This window comes from Somniosus microcephalus, chromosome 2, assembly GCF_052327205.1.
Source record: "Somniosus microcephalus isolate GS21.2 chromosome 2, FLI_Smic_1.0, whole genome shotgun sequence".
Classification (NCBI taxonomy): Eukaryota; Metazoa; Chordata; class Chondrichthyes; order Squaliformes; family Somniosidae; genus Somniosus; species Somniosus microcephalus.
Genome location: NC_140988.1, coordinates 262,551,354 through 262,568,046, shown reverse-complemented (window position 1 = coordinate 262,568,046; position 16,693 = coordinate 262,551,354). Strand labels below are relative to the sequence as shown.

The window sequence follows — 16,693 nt, the reverse complement described above, 5'->3', positions numbered from 1 at the left end:
AGATAATCTGTTTTGATGCTCATGGTTAATGGATGAATTTTGCTTAGGACAGCAGAACACCCCTTTAATCGTGCCGTGGGATCATTTACATCCACCTCAAGGGTAGATGGGGCCTCTATTCAATGTCGCAAAAGACAAAAAAACAGGTAAAACAATTATAACTTGCACCATCTAACACATGGAGATGCATAAACAAACATATTGGATGTAGCAGCAACAGGCCTCAACTGAGATTTTTTGTTTCTAGAGGTAACAATTGGGATTCAGGAATCCCTCAATAGGCTTTTTAAATTCACAATTTATCTTCAATTTGCTCAAGTTTTTTTCCCATAAAACATGAGCGTGCATGATAGATTAAGATGTTTTCCTCTGTCCTGTAATGATACTCTAACTACATACAAGAAAACAATTGTACAATGACAAAGAAAAAAAGGAAAAGATAAAATAAAGGAAAAGACTTGCATTTATATAGCGCCTTTCATGACCACCAGACGTCTCAAAGCGCTTTACAGCCAATTAAGTACTTTTTGGAGTGTAGTCACTGTTGTAATGTAGGAAACGCGGCAGACAATTTGTGCACAGCAAGCTCCTACAAACAGCAATGTGATAATGACCAAATAATCTGTTTTTGTTATGTTGATTGAGGGATAAATATTAGCCAGGACACAGGGGTAACTCCCCTGCTCTTCTTCGTAAGTGTTTGTGTTAAGTGTGTACTTCTACACTTTGCTCAGACAAAACAATTTGTAGTTGTTACTATACCAGGCTGTTTTTCTGGGATAACAAATTGCACTCTCTCTCTCCCCTACCCCTACCCCCCAACATTGAAAACTGACCTAGAGTAAATCAGAAACCCTTTCATGTTCTCTCACATGCACAGATTTAAAGCAGGATTGTGAAAAAAGGGCAGTTGAGTATTTACTTACCCTAAGGGCTTGGGGTGAACTGGAGTAATCCACAATGTCACAACGGAATGAGTAACCCGTGGCCCAGCCAGACATAAGAAACTGTTAATTAGAAAAGCCATCAAAAGTAAATTACTGTGCATTAAAAAAATCCATGAAGGTCAAAGAGGTATGTTAATACTTACTTACACACCAAGAATCCTTGCTAGCTCAATGTGGTCGCAGGAATGCTTTTAGGTGTTCCGCAGGGGTCAGTGCTGGGTCCCCAACTCTTTACAATCTATATTAACGATTTGGAGGAGGGGACCGAGTGTAACATATCAAAGTTTGCAGATGATACAAAGATGGGACGGAAAGTAGTGAGCGAGGAGGACATAAAAAACCTGCAAAGGGACATAGACAGGCTAAGTAAGTGGGCAGAGATTTGGCAGATGGAATACAATACTGGAAAGTGTGAGGTTATGCACTTTGGCAGGAAAAATCATAGAGCAAGTTATTATCTTAATGGCAAGAAACTGGAAAGTACTGTAGTACAAAGGGATCTGGGGGTCCTGGTGCACGAAACTCAAAAAGTTAGTATGCAGGTGCAGCAAGTGATTAAGAAGGCCAATGGAATGTTGGCTTTTATTGCTAGGGGGTTGGAATATAAAAACAGGGAGGTATTGCTGCAGTTGTACAAGGTATTGGTGAGACCGCACCTGGAATACTGCATACAGTTTTGGTGTCCATACTTAAGAAAAGACATACTTGCTCTCGAGTCAGTACAAAGAAGGTTCACTCGGTTAATCCCGGGGATGAGGGGGTGGTCATATGAGGAGAGGTTGAGTAGATTGGGACTCTACTCATTGGAGTTCAGAAGAATGAGAGGCGATCTTATTGAAACATATAAGATTGTGAAGGGGCTTGATCGGGTGGATGCGGTGAGGATGTTCCCAATGATGGGTGAAACTAGAACTAGGGGGCATAATCTTAAAATAAGGGGCAGCTCATTCAAAACTGAGATGAGGAGAAACTTCTTCACTCAGAGGGTGGTAGGTTTGTGGAATTTGCTGCCCCAGAAAGCTGTGGAAGCTACATCATTAAATAAATTTAAAACAGAAATAGATAGTTTCCTAGAAGTAAAGGGAATTAAGGGTTACGGGGAGCGGGCAGGAAATTGGACATGAGTCTAGGTTCGGAATGGTCATGGCCCTGTGGGTAGTGGAGTGGGCCCAGGGGCTGTGTAGCCTTGTTCTGCTCCTACTGTGTTCTAATTCTGTTAGATTTCAGGAAATGGTTTTATTCCTGTTCCTGGCTGGGGTGGAGAGCGCCTTTACAGAAGGTAAGTACTGTAGAAAATATAGGGACAGAGTGATCTCCTGGAAGAATTTCGATCGCCTAGATGGGTCGGAGAGGAATTTCCCAGGTTTTTTTCTCCCAAATTGGCCATTGGGTCTTTATCTGGTTTTTCGCCTCTCCCGGGAGATCACATGGGTTAGGTTGGATGCAGAGTGATAGAAGATTTGAGGTTAGGATCAGATCAGCCATGATCTTATTGAATGGTGGAGCAGGCTCGAGGGGCCGATTGGCCTACTCCTGCTCCTATTTCTTATGTTCTTATGTTCTAACAAGCCCTTGTTATACAACAATGTGAAGCTCCTCCTGCACCAGAGCCTAGTTTGTATTTTGGGAGACCAGCATCTGAGCTATTCACACTGCTGAATATCCCAATGCCAGCCACGGATCAAAAACCCTCAAGAAAAAAGGAGAGCCATAAATGATTTGTCACCCATGTGATTATGTAGCACATACTAATTAAAATTACAAGCCAGTATATCTCCTGTGACACAACACAATAAATTGAATATATTGTTTACCAAGGGCAGGTGAGTTATAATACGCAATGCATTATTCTGTTGTGAAAGTCGAGAGGTGATGCATTGAGGCACAAATCAGAGTTTAATTATTTGGTGGGGGAACTGCACAGGTCAAGACCAGAGCTTCATTGTTCTTCACGCTGTAGGTTAGAACCCAGGATGGAATGGGTGGCTTTGATTCTTTAAAAAAGTTATAGGCTACACGTGTTCTGATTAGGGTGTCAATAAAACATTTTCTATTGGTATGAAAGTTTCTCTGTACGCACTTTGTTTGAAATTTGCATAGGAGCCACTGACCTGCAGTTTACCTGGAATTAATTTGCCTAGAAGTGTGATATGAGAATAAGGAAATGCATATGACCATGTACAGCTTTTATATTAAATGTGGCCCTGTGGTTTTGCTCACCGTGAGTTGGAAAACATGCTGTTTTATGCCAACGTTTATCATGGCCACTCATTTACAGTGACTGAATGTGAAAATAAATTATATGGTATATATTCTGGGAATTTTACTCATGTTTGGGGGGCCAAATTGTGCAGCTTTAATCAAGATAAAGAATCAGCAGCTCTGATTTTGCCAAATTCATTCACTTATTTGCTCAATTTTTTTTGGTCTCACTATTTTTAAGAAGCGGCAGACAGCTATATTTACCATAAAATATAATAGCAAAATACTGCAGATGCTGGAAATCTGAAATAACAACAGAAAATGCTGTAAATACTCAGCAGGCCAGGCAGCATCTGTGGAGAAAGAAACAGAGTTAACGTTTCAGGTCTGGTTCTGATGAAGGGTCCCAGACCTGAAACGTTAACTCGGTTTCTCTCTCCACGGATGCTGCCTGGCCTGCTGAGTATTTCCAGCATTTTCTGTAGCTATATTTACCATGTTGGCAAAAAGGTATTGAGGAGGTAATGGAAGACAAAAGCAACCACCATCAGAGCGCAGAGGTAAAAGGCAAGAATTTGGAATGAAGTTTGTAATTCTGCTTAGCGACAGTAAAGCAAATTATTTTTTGATTGGTTCCCTAGTGCTTTCCTTGGCCACGGTAGCTAAATTCACAAGTGCATAAATAAATCTGTTTTAAGAAATTGAAAACTATTCATAGTATCAATTTAAAAAGTACTAATCCCACCCCTGTTTAGGTCTTGCCTCCTTCATACATCCTTCACCTCATGTGCTCCCTCTCTTGTCCCTCTGCATTTTGTATTTTCTCTTCCTTCCCTCTGTTTCTCTACTCCCCATAGACATTTTTTTCCCCCTCCTGGTGTGTTCACATCCCTCCGATGTATTCAAGTGCATGCAGGACAGCTTCACAGGTCAGTATTTTTCCAATCCAACATGGAAAGAAGTTCTGCTCAATTTAATTCTGTGAATGAAGTGGAGTAAATAACTAATGTGAAAGGAGGAAAGCAAATGAGAAATTGAACCTAAGTTGTGGTCACTATGCAAGAGTAGAAAAAGATAAAGAGCCAAAAAGTACAGAGGGGAACGAGACAATGGTGATAAAAAGGGAACCTGGCCCAACTAAACGGAACAGAAAAGTTAGTAGGCAGATCAACAGTGGGGAATCTTCAAATAGGAGATGTACAAAATAAATACATTCCTATAAAAGTAAAAAGTACTGAGTTCCATAGCTAAATAGCGATTAAACAAATTGAAATGAATAAGAGAAGTTAAGGTTAATGATGAGGAAGAAATTGATTAGAGGGGCTAAAGGGAATATGAAAAAAAGACTTTCAAATATAAATGGCAACAGTAAGAGCTTTTCTAAGTATAAAAAAAAAGATAGGACCACCTGGATGAAGGAGATTCTACTTGGAGGGTAATTGCATGACGGAAATACTTTGAATTAATTTTTACAAGTGATGTCAGAAGTGAGAACACAGGTGTACTACAGGATGATAACTGTAGAAAAGGAATTGCTTCTGAAAAAATTAAAAGAACTCCACGATTAAGTCACCAGGCCCCAATGGTCTGCACCAGAGGGAGTTGAAAGTCAGAGGGGAGAGGTTCTAGCCATCATTTTTCAATCCTCCATTTCAATGCATTCACCCCATCTCAAGTTTCCTCCTCTTCGCACAATTCTCTTCCCCTCACCTCTTCACTACCGGTTTTCTTTCCCTCCCTTACAACAATTGCAAATGGCAATTGATGCTAGATCAGTTATTAATTATAAATCGGAGATTGATAGATTTTTGTAAACCAAAGGTATTAAGGGATATGGGCCAAAGGCAGTTATATGGAGTTAGGTTGCAGATCAGCCATGATCTCACTGAATGGCAGAACAGGTGCGAGGGGCTAAATGGCCTACTCCGGTTTCTACGATACTACCATTTTTTTCTGCTCTTGTCCAGTTTTCCCCTCGCCCTACATATTCACTTCACTGCCCCTCATGTTTTCTCTTATCCTCCCTTCTGTCTGCATTTCTTCTCCCATGTTTTCAGACTGACATTTGTATAGAGATTTTGTTGTATCTTAGCTGGTGAAATGATGCACAGCAAGTAGACTGCCAATATTTAAGTCTTACAACACACCATTGAACTACATTCTTCAAAAAAAATCTACATTACTCTTAGGCTTGCCAAGAAATTGTTATTAATTCAGATGGAGCTCAGAAGCATCATTGCCTTGTATTGCAAAAGTACCTATTTACCAAGAAATGGTCAGTTCCAACTTGATTTGTATTATACGTCAACCTCATATACAACACTCTTATTATATGGAGGTGTTTGTGTGGGGATGACTAAACTAAAATAGAACTAATTTAAATTTTGTTTTATGTGGAGTTGATTTAACAACGGCTATCCCAAAAAGCTACTGCCTCTTCATGCGAGTCATTGATGCTGTTCCTTTGCAATTAGATGAGATGAGGAATTGGCACCATCTCCATTGCTCACCCATTTCATGTTCAAGGTGAAACACAGGCCAGTTGCTTTGAACTAGAATAAGTTATAGTCCTGCTGCTCAGAGTGGGGGAGTGGATAGAAGGGGTGAAGAAATGGAGAAAGAAAGAAAGAAACTGTTGCATTTCAAGGACTAACTTGATCTTGGAAAACAAGTTACTTGTTAGTTATCTACATGCAGTTTCAGTTAGACGGCACTCAGTTCAGGGTATTCCAACTACCTGAAAAGGCTGGCATTTGATGGAAGCAGGTTCATTGTAATCAAGCCATTTAATTACTTAGCCAAATGAAAAATGTAAAAATATGCTTAATACCATATAAAAGTCAAGACCTCAATTATTGGGTATTTTATTTTAAGCAGATTCCAATTGAACAGTTACGAATAAAACTGCATGCACCATATTTTACTCAAGATTATAAAATTATTCAAAAGCTTCCATCACTTAAACTTAAATTCCATTTGTTATTTTGGGTATAAGCCAAATCAAGTGAACAAAAATTAAATTTGGCTTATATTTGAGCTTCAGTGTGTCAATTAAGTACTCCTCAAAAATAGTGTTCCATAGAAACATAGAAGATAGGAGCAGGAGTAGGCCATTCGGCCCCTCGAGCCTGCTCCACCATTCAATGCGATCATGGCTGATCATTCAAATTCAGTACCCGGTCCCTGCTTTCTCCCCATACCCCTTGATCCCTTTAGCCGTAAGAAATATATCCAACTCCTTTTTCAATATATTTAATGTATTGGCCTCCACTGCCTTCTGTGGTAGAGAATTCCACAGGTTCACCACTCTCTGGGTGAAGAAATTCCTCCTCATTTCTGTCCTAAATGGCCTACCCCTTATCCCTAGACTGTGACCCCTGGTTTTGGACTCCCCAACCATCGGGAACATCCTTCCTGCATCTAGTCTGTCCAGTCCTGTCAGAATTTTATAAGTTTCAATGAAATCCCCTCTCATTCTTCTAAACTCCAGTGAGTACAAGCCCAATCGACCCAATCTCTCCTCATACATCATTCCTGCCATCCCAGGTATCAGCCTGGTGAATCTTCGCTGAACTCCTCCCATGGCAAGAACATCCTTCCTCAGATAAGGCGACCAAAACTGCACACAATACTCAAGATGTGGTCTCACCAAGGCCCTGTACAACTGCAGCAAGACATCCTTGTTCCTGTACTCGAACCCTCTCGCTACGAAGGCCAACATACCATTTGCCTTCTTAACCGCCTGCTGCACCTCCATGCTTACCTTCAGCAACTGGTGCACAAGGACACCCAGGTCTCGTTGCACTTCCCCTTCTCCCAATCTATTGCCATTTAGATAATAATCTGCCTTCCTGTTTTTGCCACCAAAGTGGATAACCTCACATTTATCCACGTTATATTGCATCTGCCATGCTTTTGCCCAATCACCCAACCAGTCCAAATCATCCTGGAGTTTCTCGGCATCCTCCTCACAGCACACACGCCCACCCAGCTTTGTGTCGTCTGCAAATTTGGAGATATTACATCTAGTTCCCTTGCCTAGATCATTAATATATATTGTGAATAGCTGGGGTCCAAGGACTGATCCCTGCGGTACCCCACTAGTAACTGCCTGCCACTCAGAAAAAGACCCATTTATTCCAACTCTGCTTTCTGTCTGCCAACCAGTTCTCTATCCAAGTCAATGCCTTGCCCCCAATCCCATGTGCCTTAACTTTACATGCTAATCTCTTATGCGGGACCGTATCAAAAGCCTTCTGAAAGTCCAAATACACCACATCCACTGGTTCTCCCTTATCTATTTTACAAGTTACATCCTCAAAAAATTCCAGTAGATTAGTCAAGCATGATTTACCTTTTGTAAATCCATGTTGACTTTGTCCGATCCTGTCACTGTTTTCCAAGTGCTCTGCTATTACATCTTTTATAATGGACTCTAGCATTTTCCCCACTACCGATGTCAGGCTTACCGGTCTGTAATTCCCCGTTTTCTCTCTACCACCTTTTTTGAATAGTGGGGTAACATTAGCTACCCTCCAATCCATGAGTACTGTTCCAGATTCCATCGAATGTTGGAAGATGATCAGCAATGCATCTACTATTTCTAGGGCCACTTCCTTAAGTACCCTAGGATGTAGATTATCAGGCCCTGGGGATTTATCGGCCTGCAATCCCATCAATTTCCCTAACACCATTTCCCTACAAATACTGATTTCTTTCAGTTCCTCCCTTTCATCAGACCCTATGTTCCCCGACATCTCTGGGAGGTTATTTGTGTCCTCCTTTGTGAAGACAGGACCAAAATATGTATTTAATTGGTCTGCCATTTCTTTGTTCCCCATTATAAATTCCCCTGATTCTGACGGCAAGGGACCTACGCTTGACTTCACCAATCTTTTTCTCTTCACTATCTATAAAAGCTTTTACAGTCAGTTTTTATGTTCCCAGCAAGCTTACTCTCATTCTATTTTCCCTTTCTTAATTAATCCCTTTGTCCTCCTTTGTTGAATCCTAAACTGCTCCCAATCCTCAGGTTTACTGCTTTTTCTGGCCAATTTATATGTCCTCTCCTTGGATCTTATGCTATCCCTAATTTCCCTTGTTAGCCACGGTTGAGTCACCTTTTTTGTTTTATTTTTATGCCAAACTGAGATGAAGAAATTCTGTAGTTCATCCATGCGGTCTTTGAATGTTTGCCATTGCCTATCCACCATCAACCCTTTGAGTGACATTCCCCAATCAATCCTACCCAACTCGCACCTCAGACCATCGTAGTTTCCTTTATTTAAATTTAGGACCCTAGTTTCTGAGTCGACTACTTCATTCTCCATCTTAATGAAGAATTCTATCATATTATGATCGCTCCGACCCAAGGGGCCTCGTATAACAAGATTGCTAATTAATCCTTTCTCGTTACATAATACCCAGTCTAAGATGGCCTGATCTCTGGTTGGTTCCTTGACATATTGGTCCAGGAAACCATCCCGTAAACACTCCAGGAATTCCTCCTCCACAGTATCAATTTCAATTTCATTTGTCACATAACCAAATACAACAAGTGAAATCCAGTCAGTGAAATGCTTTTTTCTTAACGAGCCGAGCGCACCAATCAGCAAAGGACACTTAGCTGCCTGGTACGCACGGAGCCCGCAAAGACGGCAGCCATCTTCATCGGCGCCATCACAATAGGGTCCGCGCTCGCCCCGCTCCGCCTTTCCCGCACTCCTGCCCGACAATCTTCAGCTACCGTGGTACCGACGTCCCGGGGCCTGCTTCTCCCTGGCTCTCCTTCCACCCGGTCTGACCTCTGAGCCTCCCGCGGTGTCCGACCTTCCAGGGCTTGCTTTTCCTGACCTTTTGGTTAGCCCAATCTATATGTAGATTAAAGTCACCCATGATGACTGCTGTGCCCTTATTGCACGCTTCTCTAGTTTCCCTTTTAATGCCAGCCCCAACCTCCGCATTACTGTTTGGAGGTCTATATACCACTCCCACTAACGTTTTCAAGGATGAGAATTTTGAAAATCGAGGCATTGCTTAACTGGGAGCCAATGTAGGTCAGTGAGCACAGGGGTGATGGGTGAACGTGACTTGGTGCGAGTTAGGACACGGGCAGCCGAGTTTTGGATGACCAAGTTTATGTACGGTAGAACATGGGAGGCCAGCCAGGAGTGCGTTGGAATAGTCAAGTCTAGAGGTAACAAAGGCATGGATGAGGGTTTCAGCAACAGTTAAGCTGAGGCAGGGGCGGAGACGGGTGATGTTATGGAAGTGGAAATAGGCGGTCTTAGTTATGCCACGGATATGTGGTCGGAAGCTCATTTCCGGGTTAAATATGACACCAAGGTTGCGAACAGTGTGGTTCAGCCTCAGACAGATGCTAGGGAGAGGAATAGTGTCAGTGGCTAGGGAACAAGTTTGTGGCGGGGACCGAAAACAATGGCTTCGGTCTTCCCAATATTTAATTGGAGAAAATTTCTGCTCATCCACTACTGGATGTCGGACAAGCAATCTGACAATTTAGAGACCATGGAGTGGTCGAGAGAAGTGGTGATGAGGTAAAGCTGGGTGTCGTCAGCATACATGTGGAAAGTGAAGCCGTGTTTTCGGATGATGTCGCCAAGGGGCAGCATGTAGGTGAGAAATAGGAGGGGGGTCAAGGATAGATCCTTGGCGGACACCACAGGTAATGATGTGGGAGTGGGAAGAGAAGCCATTGCAGGTGATTCTCTGTCTACGATTAGATAGGTGTGGTAAACCACTGTTTGTATTCCTGTTTGTCCTGTTTGTATTCCACTGTGTACATGCCTGGACATGCCTCGGCTGACTCCTCCCACAGGTCCTAGTATAAAGGTGACTGCTCCCCAGCCCTTTGTATCCTGGACCGGTCGACCACGCGAGGCAGACCTCCATTCTGTTGTTAATAAAAGCCTTTAGTTACTCTTCTAACTCTCAGTCTTTTATGAGTAATTGATAGCGCATCAATTTTATTAACAACATTTTTATAATGGAGAAGATCCTCACACCAGCATGCCTGGACTTAGATCATCGGGAGGCGGACTCATCCACCAAGTTTACTCACTGGCTTAAGTGTTTCGAAAAATTCCTGACCGCCTCCGAAGCAATCAAATCGGACGAGGACAAACTGGATGTCCTGACCTCCAAAGTGAACCACCGAGTGTACTCGGTCATCCAAGACGCGACCTCGTACGCGAACGCTATCAAGCTCCTCAAGGACCAGTACACGCGCCCAGTGAACGAAGTGTACGCCAGGCACCTCCTGGGGAGTCGTAAACAACAACCTGGGGAATCGACCGTGGAATACCTTCAGGCACTGTCTGTGCTTGGCCGGGCCTGTGGTTGTAAGGATGTAAAGGCCGCCGTGTACACAGAGGAACTTATCCGGGACGCTTTTGTAGCGGGCCGCAGATCCAATTACACCCGACAGCGACTGTTGGAGCAGAGTAACCTCGACCTCAACAAGGCCTCTGAACTCGCACTATCGTTGGATGCAGCCTACCAGGGCATGGATGCCTACTCCTCTGCACCGTGGACGCCGCGGGGAATGACAGCCTGGGACACGGTAGGACCGCCTCATAGCGCCGTGCCACCCCAGCCACACCCCAACAACGGCCCAACTACCGCAGCAGTGTCCCAAGGCCAGACAGCAGTGCCCCAAGGCCAGAAATGCTACTTCTGTGGCCAGGCAAAACACCCCAGAGCGCGCTGCCCGGCGAAAAACGCGATCTGCTCGGGCTGCGGGAAGAAGGGACACTACGCTAGCATCTGCAGGGCCAAAGCCACCCCGAACCCCAGCAGCGCCGCGTGTGGGCCATGCGGGCCGCCATCTTGGACCTCCCCGGCCGTGTGCGAATCACCGGTACAGCAGCCATTTTGGACGCCTCCAGCCACATGGGGATCATGGACGCCGCCATCTTGGACGACAGCTGGGACGCAGCAGGCCCCCGACACCGCCTCATCTGATACCCGCAGCGACACACCGACCCCTACGCTGGCATCCGTTACACTGAACCAAGCGAGACCGCACCAACTGGCCAGTTCCACAATGGACATTAAGGTAAATGGTCACGATACAATCTGCCTTTTTGACTCTGGGAGCACGGAGAGCTTCATCCACCCCGACACGGTGCGGCGTTGCTCTCTCCCAGTCCTGCCTGCGCAACAGCGGATTTCTATGGCCTCCGAGTCCCAGTCGGCGGACATCGGCGGCTACTGCGTGGTGACACTCATAGTAGACGGGACCGTGTACGATCATTTTAAACTTCTGGTCCTGCCTGACCTCTGCGCTGCCGTCCTGCTGGGGTTAGATTTTCAGTGCCACCTTAAAAGTGTTACGATGGCGTACGGTGGACCCCTACCCCCACTCACAGTCCGCAGCCAGCAGCTTCCAAATTGCCCGCCGCGCACCAGGTGCAACCTCTCCACACTCAGAGTCACCCCCCCACCACTGTTTGCTAACCTCACCCCCGACTGTAAGCCCATCGCCACAAAGAGCAGGCGATACAGTGCCGGGGACAGGGTTTTCATTAAAACCGAAGTGGAGCGGCTCCTGAAAGAAGGGATTATTGAGGGCAGCACCAGCCCCTGGCGAGCCCAGGTTGTGGTCGTTAAGACCGGCGAGAAGCAGCGCCTGGTCATCGACTACAGCCAGACAATAAATCGCTACACCCTGCTGGACGCCTACCCACTCCCCCGTATAGCTGATATGGTCAACCAGATCGCGCAGTACCGCGTCTTCTCGACCATTGACCAGCTCCCCATCCGCCCTGAGGACCGCCAGTACACTGCCTTTGAGGCAAACGGCCGCCTCTATCACTTCCTTAGGGTTCCCTTTGGCGTCACCAACGGGGTCTCTGTCTTCCAAAGGGAGATGGACCGGATGGTCGATCAAAATGCGTTGCAGGCCACTTTCCCATACCTGGACAATGTGACCATCTGCGGCTGTGACTTGCAGGACCATGACGCAAACCTCGAAAAATTCCTCCGCACCGCCCAACTCCTGAACCTGACATATAACAAGGAGAAGTGCATATTCCGCACAAACCGCCTCGCCATCCTTGGCTGTGTTGTGGAACACGGAGTCATCGGCCCCGACCCCGACCGGATGCGTCCCCTTATGGAACTTCCACTGCCCCACTGCCTCAAGGCCCTGAAGAGGTGCCTAGGGTTTTTCTCCTATTACGCCCAGTGGGTCCCCTACTATGCGGACAAGGCCCGTCCGCTGATCAAGTCCACCTCTTTTCCCTTGACGGCAGAGGCCCGCTTAGCCTTCCACCGTATCAAGGAGGACATTGCCAAAGCCACCATGCACGCAGTGGACGAATCCATCCCCTTCCAGGTGGAAAGCGATGCGTCCGACTTTGCCCTGGCCGCTACCCTCAATCAGGCGGGGAGACCCGTGGCCTTCTTTTCACGAACCCTCCAAGGCCCGGAGACCAGACACTCCGCTGTTGAGAAGGAGGCCCAGGCAATTGTGGAGGCTGTGCGTCATTGGAGGCACTACCTGGCCGGAAAACGATTTACCCTGCTCACTGACCAGCGTTCAGTTGCTTTTATGTTTAACAACAAGCAGAGGGGCAAAATCAAAAATGACAAGATCTTGAGGTGGAGAATCGAACTTTCCACCTACAACTACGAGATCTTGTACCGGCCCGGGAAGCTAAATGAACCCCCGGATGCGCTATCGCGTGGCACCTGCGCCAGCGCGCAGATCGATAGACTGCGGGCCCTCCACAATGACCTCTGCCACCCGGGGGTCACCAGGTTCTTCCACCTCATCAAGGCCCGCAACCTGCCTTACTCTATTGAGGAGGTCAGGACCATGACCAGGAACTGCCAAGTCTGCGCTGAGTGCAAACCGCACTTTTATAGACCAGACAGGGCCCACCTGATAAAAGCCACTCGCCCCTTCGAGCGCCTGAGCGTTGATTTTAAAGGGCCTCTCCCCTCCTCCGACCGCAATGTGTACTTCCTCAATATTATTGATGAGTACTCCAGTTTCCCGTTCGCCTTCCCCTGCCCGGACATGACCAGTGCCACGGTCATTAAATGTCTGAACAACCTCTTCACCCTGTTCGGCTTCCCCAGCTATATCCATAGCGACCGGGGCTCATCGTTTATGAGCGACGAACTCCGTCAGTACCTGCTAACTAGGGGTATTGCCACAAGCAGGACCACCAGTTACAACCCCCGGGGGAACGGACAGGTGGAAAGAGAAAATGCGACAGTTTGGAAGGCCGTCCTGCTAGCCTTAAAGTCTAGGGGCCTTCCAACCTCCCGCTGGCAGGATGTGCTCCCCGATGCGCTCCACTCTATTCGGTCACTGCTCTGCACTGCCACTAACGCCACCCCTCATGAGAAAATGTTTGTCTTCCCAAGAAAGTCCACATTGGGGACATCGCTACCGCCATGGCTGACGTCCCCAGGGCCGGTCCTACTGAGAAGACACGTGAGGACCCATAAAACGGACCCCCTGGTCGAGAGGGTCGACCTCCTCCACGCCAACCCCCAGTATGCTTACATCGCATACCCGGACGGGCGGGAGGACACAGTCTCCATAAGAGACCTTGCACCCTCGGGGGCCGCAGTAACCCACTACCCACTACCACCCCCCCCCCACGGTCCGATATCCAGCCCCAGCAGACGGCAGGCCTGGGCCCCGCGACCCGCTCGGCATCTACGAGGACGACACGCCTGTGCCACAGCCTACGCTGGACTCGACTCCGGAAGCTTCACTACCCCTGCCGTCGCCACGCCGATCACAGCGGCAGACAAGACCTCCGGAGAGACTCCAATACACTAACTTTTAATACACTTCACCCCGCCGGACTCAATTTTAAACAAGGGGTGAATGTGGTAAACCACTGTTTGTATTCCTGTTTGTCCTGTTTGTATTCCACTGTGTACATGCCTGGACATGCCTCGGCTGACTCCTCCCACAGGTCCTAGTATAAAGGTGACTGCTCCCCAGCCCTTTGTATCCTGGACCGGTCGACCACGCGAGGCAGACCTCCATTCTGTTGTTAATAAAAGCCTTTAGTTACTCTTCTAACTCTCAGTCTTTTATGAGTAATTGATAGCGCATCAATAGGTAAGAATGGAACCAGGCGGGTGCAGTCCTACCCAGCTTGACGACAATGGAGAGGCATTGGAGAAGGATGGAGTGGTCAATCGTGTCAAAGGCTGCGGACAAGTCGAGAAGGCTGAGGGATAGTTTACCTTTGTTGCAGTCACAAAGGATGTCATGTGACTTTGACGAGAACTGTTTTGGTACTGCGGCAGGGGCGGAAACCTGATTGGAGGGATTCAAACATGGGAGTTTCGAGAAAGATGGGCACAAATTTGGGAGGTGACAACAAGTTCAAGGACTTGAGAGGAAAGGGAGGTTGGAGATGGGGTGGTAGTTTGCAAGAACGGAGGGGTGAAGGGTTGTTTTATTTTTTGAGGAGATGGGGTGATGAAGGCAGATTTGAAGGAGAGGGCGACAGTACCCAAGGAGAGAACCATTAACAATGTCAGCTAACATGGGAGACAGAAAGGGAAGTTGGGTGGTCAGCACTTTAGTGGGTATAGGGTCCAGGGAGCAGGAAATGGGTCTCATTGACAAAATGAGCGTGTGTAGGTCATGAGGGGAGATTGGAGAGAAACTGAAGAGGAGAGTTCAGGGCTAGGGCAGGGGGTTACCTTGGCCCTGTGGGCTAGGGCAGGGGGTAACCTTGGCCCTGTGGGCTAGGGCAGGGGATAACCTTGGCCCTGTGGGCTAGGGCAGGGGATAACCTCGGCCCTGTGGGCTAGGGCAGGGGGTAACCTTGGCCCTGTGGGCTAGGGCAGGGGATAACCTCGGTCCTGTGGGCTAGGGCAGGGGATAACCTCGGTCCTGTGGGCTAGGGCAGGGGGTTACCTTGGCCCTGTGGGCTAGGGCAGGGGGTAACCTTGGTCCTGTGGGCTAGGGCAGGGGGTAACCTTGGCCCTGTGGGCTAGGGCAGGGGGTAACCTCGGTCCTGTGGGCTAGGGCAGGGGATAACCTCGGTCCTGTGGGCTAGGGCAGGGGGTAACCTTGGCCCTGTGGGCTAGGGCAGGGGGTAACCTTGGCCCTGTGGGCTAGGGCAGGGGATAACCTTGGCCGTGGGCTAGGGCAGGGGATAACCTCGGTCCTGTGGGCTAGGGCAGGGGGTTACCTTGGCCCTGTGGGCTAGGGCAGGGGGTAACCTTGGCCCTGTGGGCTAGGGCAGGGGATAACCTCGGTCCTGTGGGCTAGGGCAGGGGGTAACCTCGGTCCTGTGGGCTAGGGCAGGGGGTTACCTCGGCCCTGTGGGCTAGGGCAGGGGGTTACCTTGGCCCTGTGGGCTAGGGCAGGGGATAACCTCGGCCCTGTGGGCTAGGGCAGGGGGTTACCTTGGCCCTGTGGGCTAGGGCAGGGGGTTACCTTGGCCCTGTGGGCTAGGGCAGGGGATAACCTCGGCCCTGTGGGCTAGGGCAGGGGGTAACCTTGGCCCTGTGGGCTAGGGCAGGGGATAACCTCGGCCCTGTGGGCTAGGGCAGGGGGTTACCTTGGCCCTGTGGGCTAGGGCAGGGGATAACCTCGGCCCTGTGGGCTAGGGCAGGGGGTAACCTTGGCCCTGTGGGCTAGGGCAGGGGGTAACCTTGGCCCTGTGGGCTAGGGCAGGGGGTTACCTTGGCCCTGTGGGCTAGGGCAGGGGATAACCTCGGCCCTGTGGGCTAGGGCAGGGGATAACCTCGGCCCTGTGGGCTAGGGCAGGGGGTAACCTCGGCCCTGTGGGCTAGGGCAGGGGATAACCTCGGCCCTGTGGGCTAGGGCAGGGGATAACCTCGGCCCTGTGGGCTAGGGCAGGGGGTTACCTTGGCCCTGTGGGCTAGGGCAAGGAAGAAAGTGGCAGATGCAGCTGATTGGATAATCTTAATCTTACAAAGAAGTCCATGAGCCCCTCACACTTCTGGTTAGAGGGGAGGGTGGAGGAGACAGGGGTTTAAGAAGATGGTTAGCAGCAGAGAATAGAAGCCAGGGGTTATCTTTGCATTCCAGAATGATTCTGGAATAGTGAGCAGTTTTGGCAGACGAGAGCAGGACCCGATAATGCTTTATGTGGTCCAGCCAGATCTGGCAGTGAATGGCTAAACCAGTTGGCTGCCATATCCATTCAAATCTGTGTCCCTTGGACTTAAGGGAGCGAAGAGGAGGGCCGTACTGGGGTAATGGCCAGAGTGAGAGAGAGAGTAATTGTTTTAATAGGGACTGGGGCATCAAAGGTGGTGGAGAGGGTGTGGTATTCAAACAATGCAATTGTCTACTTAAAATTCATCCCAAGAGTCAAATTATTATGTCGACAAGGTTGAGGCATGCCAGTGTTGGAAAATGGAAGAACCAGTGAACTATATTAAACACTTCTAGGTTACAAACAGCACAACCTGAAGGTCAGCAAACCTGTCTTTACTTTATCCCTCAGCCTCAAAAGACCACTCTCTACAGACCAATGAAAATTTCTCCACTTCCCACATTAATTACT

The 16,693-nt window shown here is 48.0% G+C and overlaps 1 protein-coding gene across 1 annotated transcript in view; it reads right to left on the bottom strand.

The window, feature by feature from the left end:
* elovl7a (ELOVL fatty acid elongase 7a) overlaps nucleotides 1-16,693 on the bottom strand; it is a 104,800-nt gene that overhangs the window by 19,947 nt on the left and 68,160 nt on the right. Inside the window, exon 4 of the mRNA XM_085971557.1 lies at nucleotides 927-1,007. Within this exon, the coding sequence (XP_085827683.1) occupies nucleotides 927-1,007 (81 nt within the window). The remainder of the gene's footprint in view (nucleotides 1-926; nucleotides 1,008-16,693) is intronic.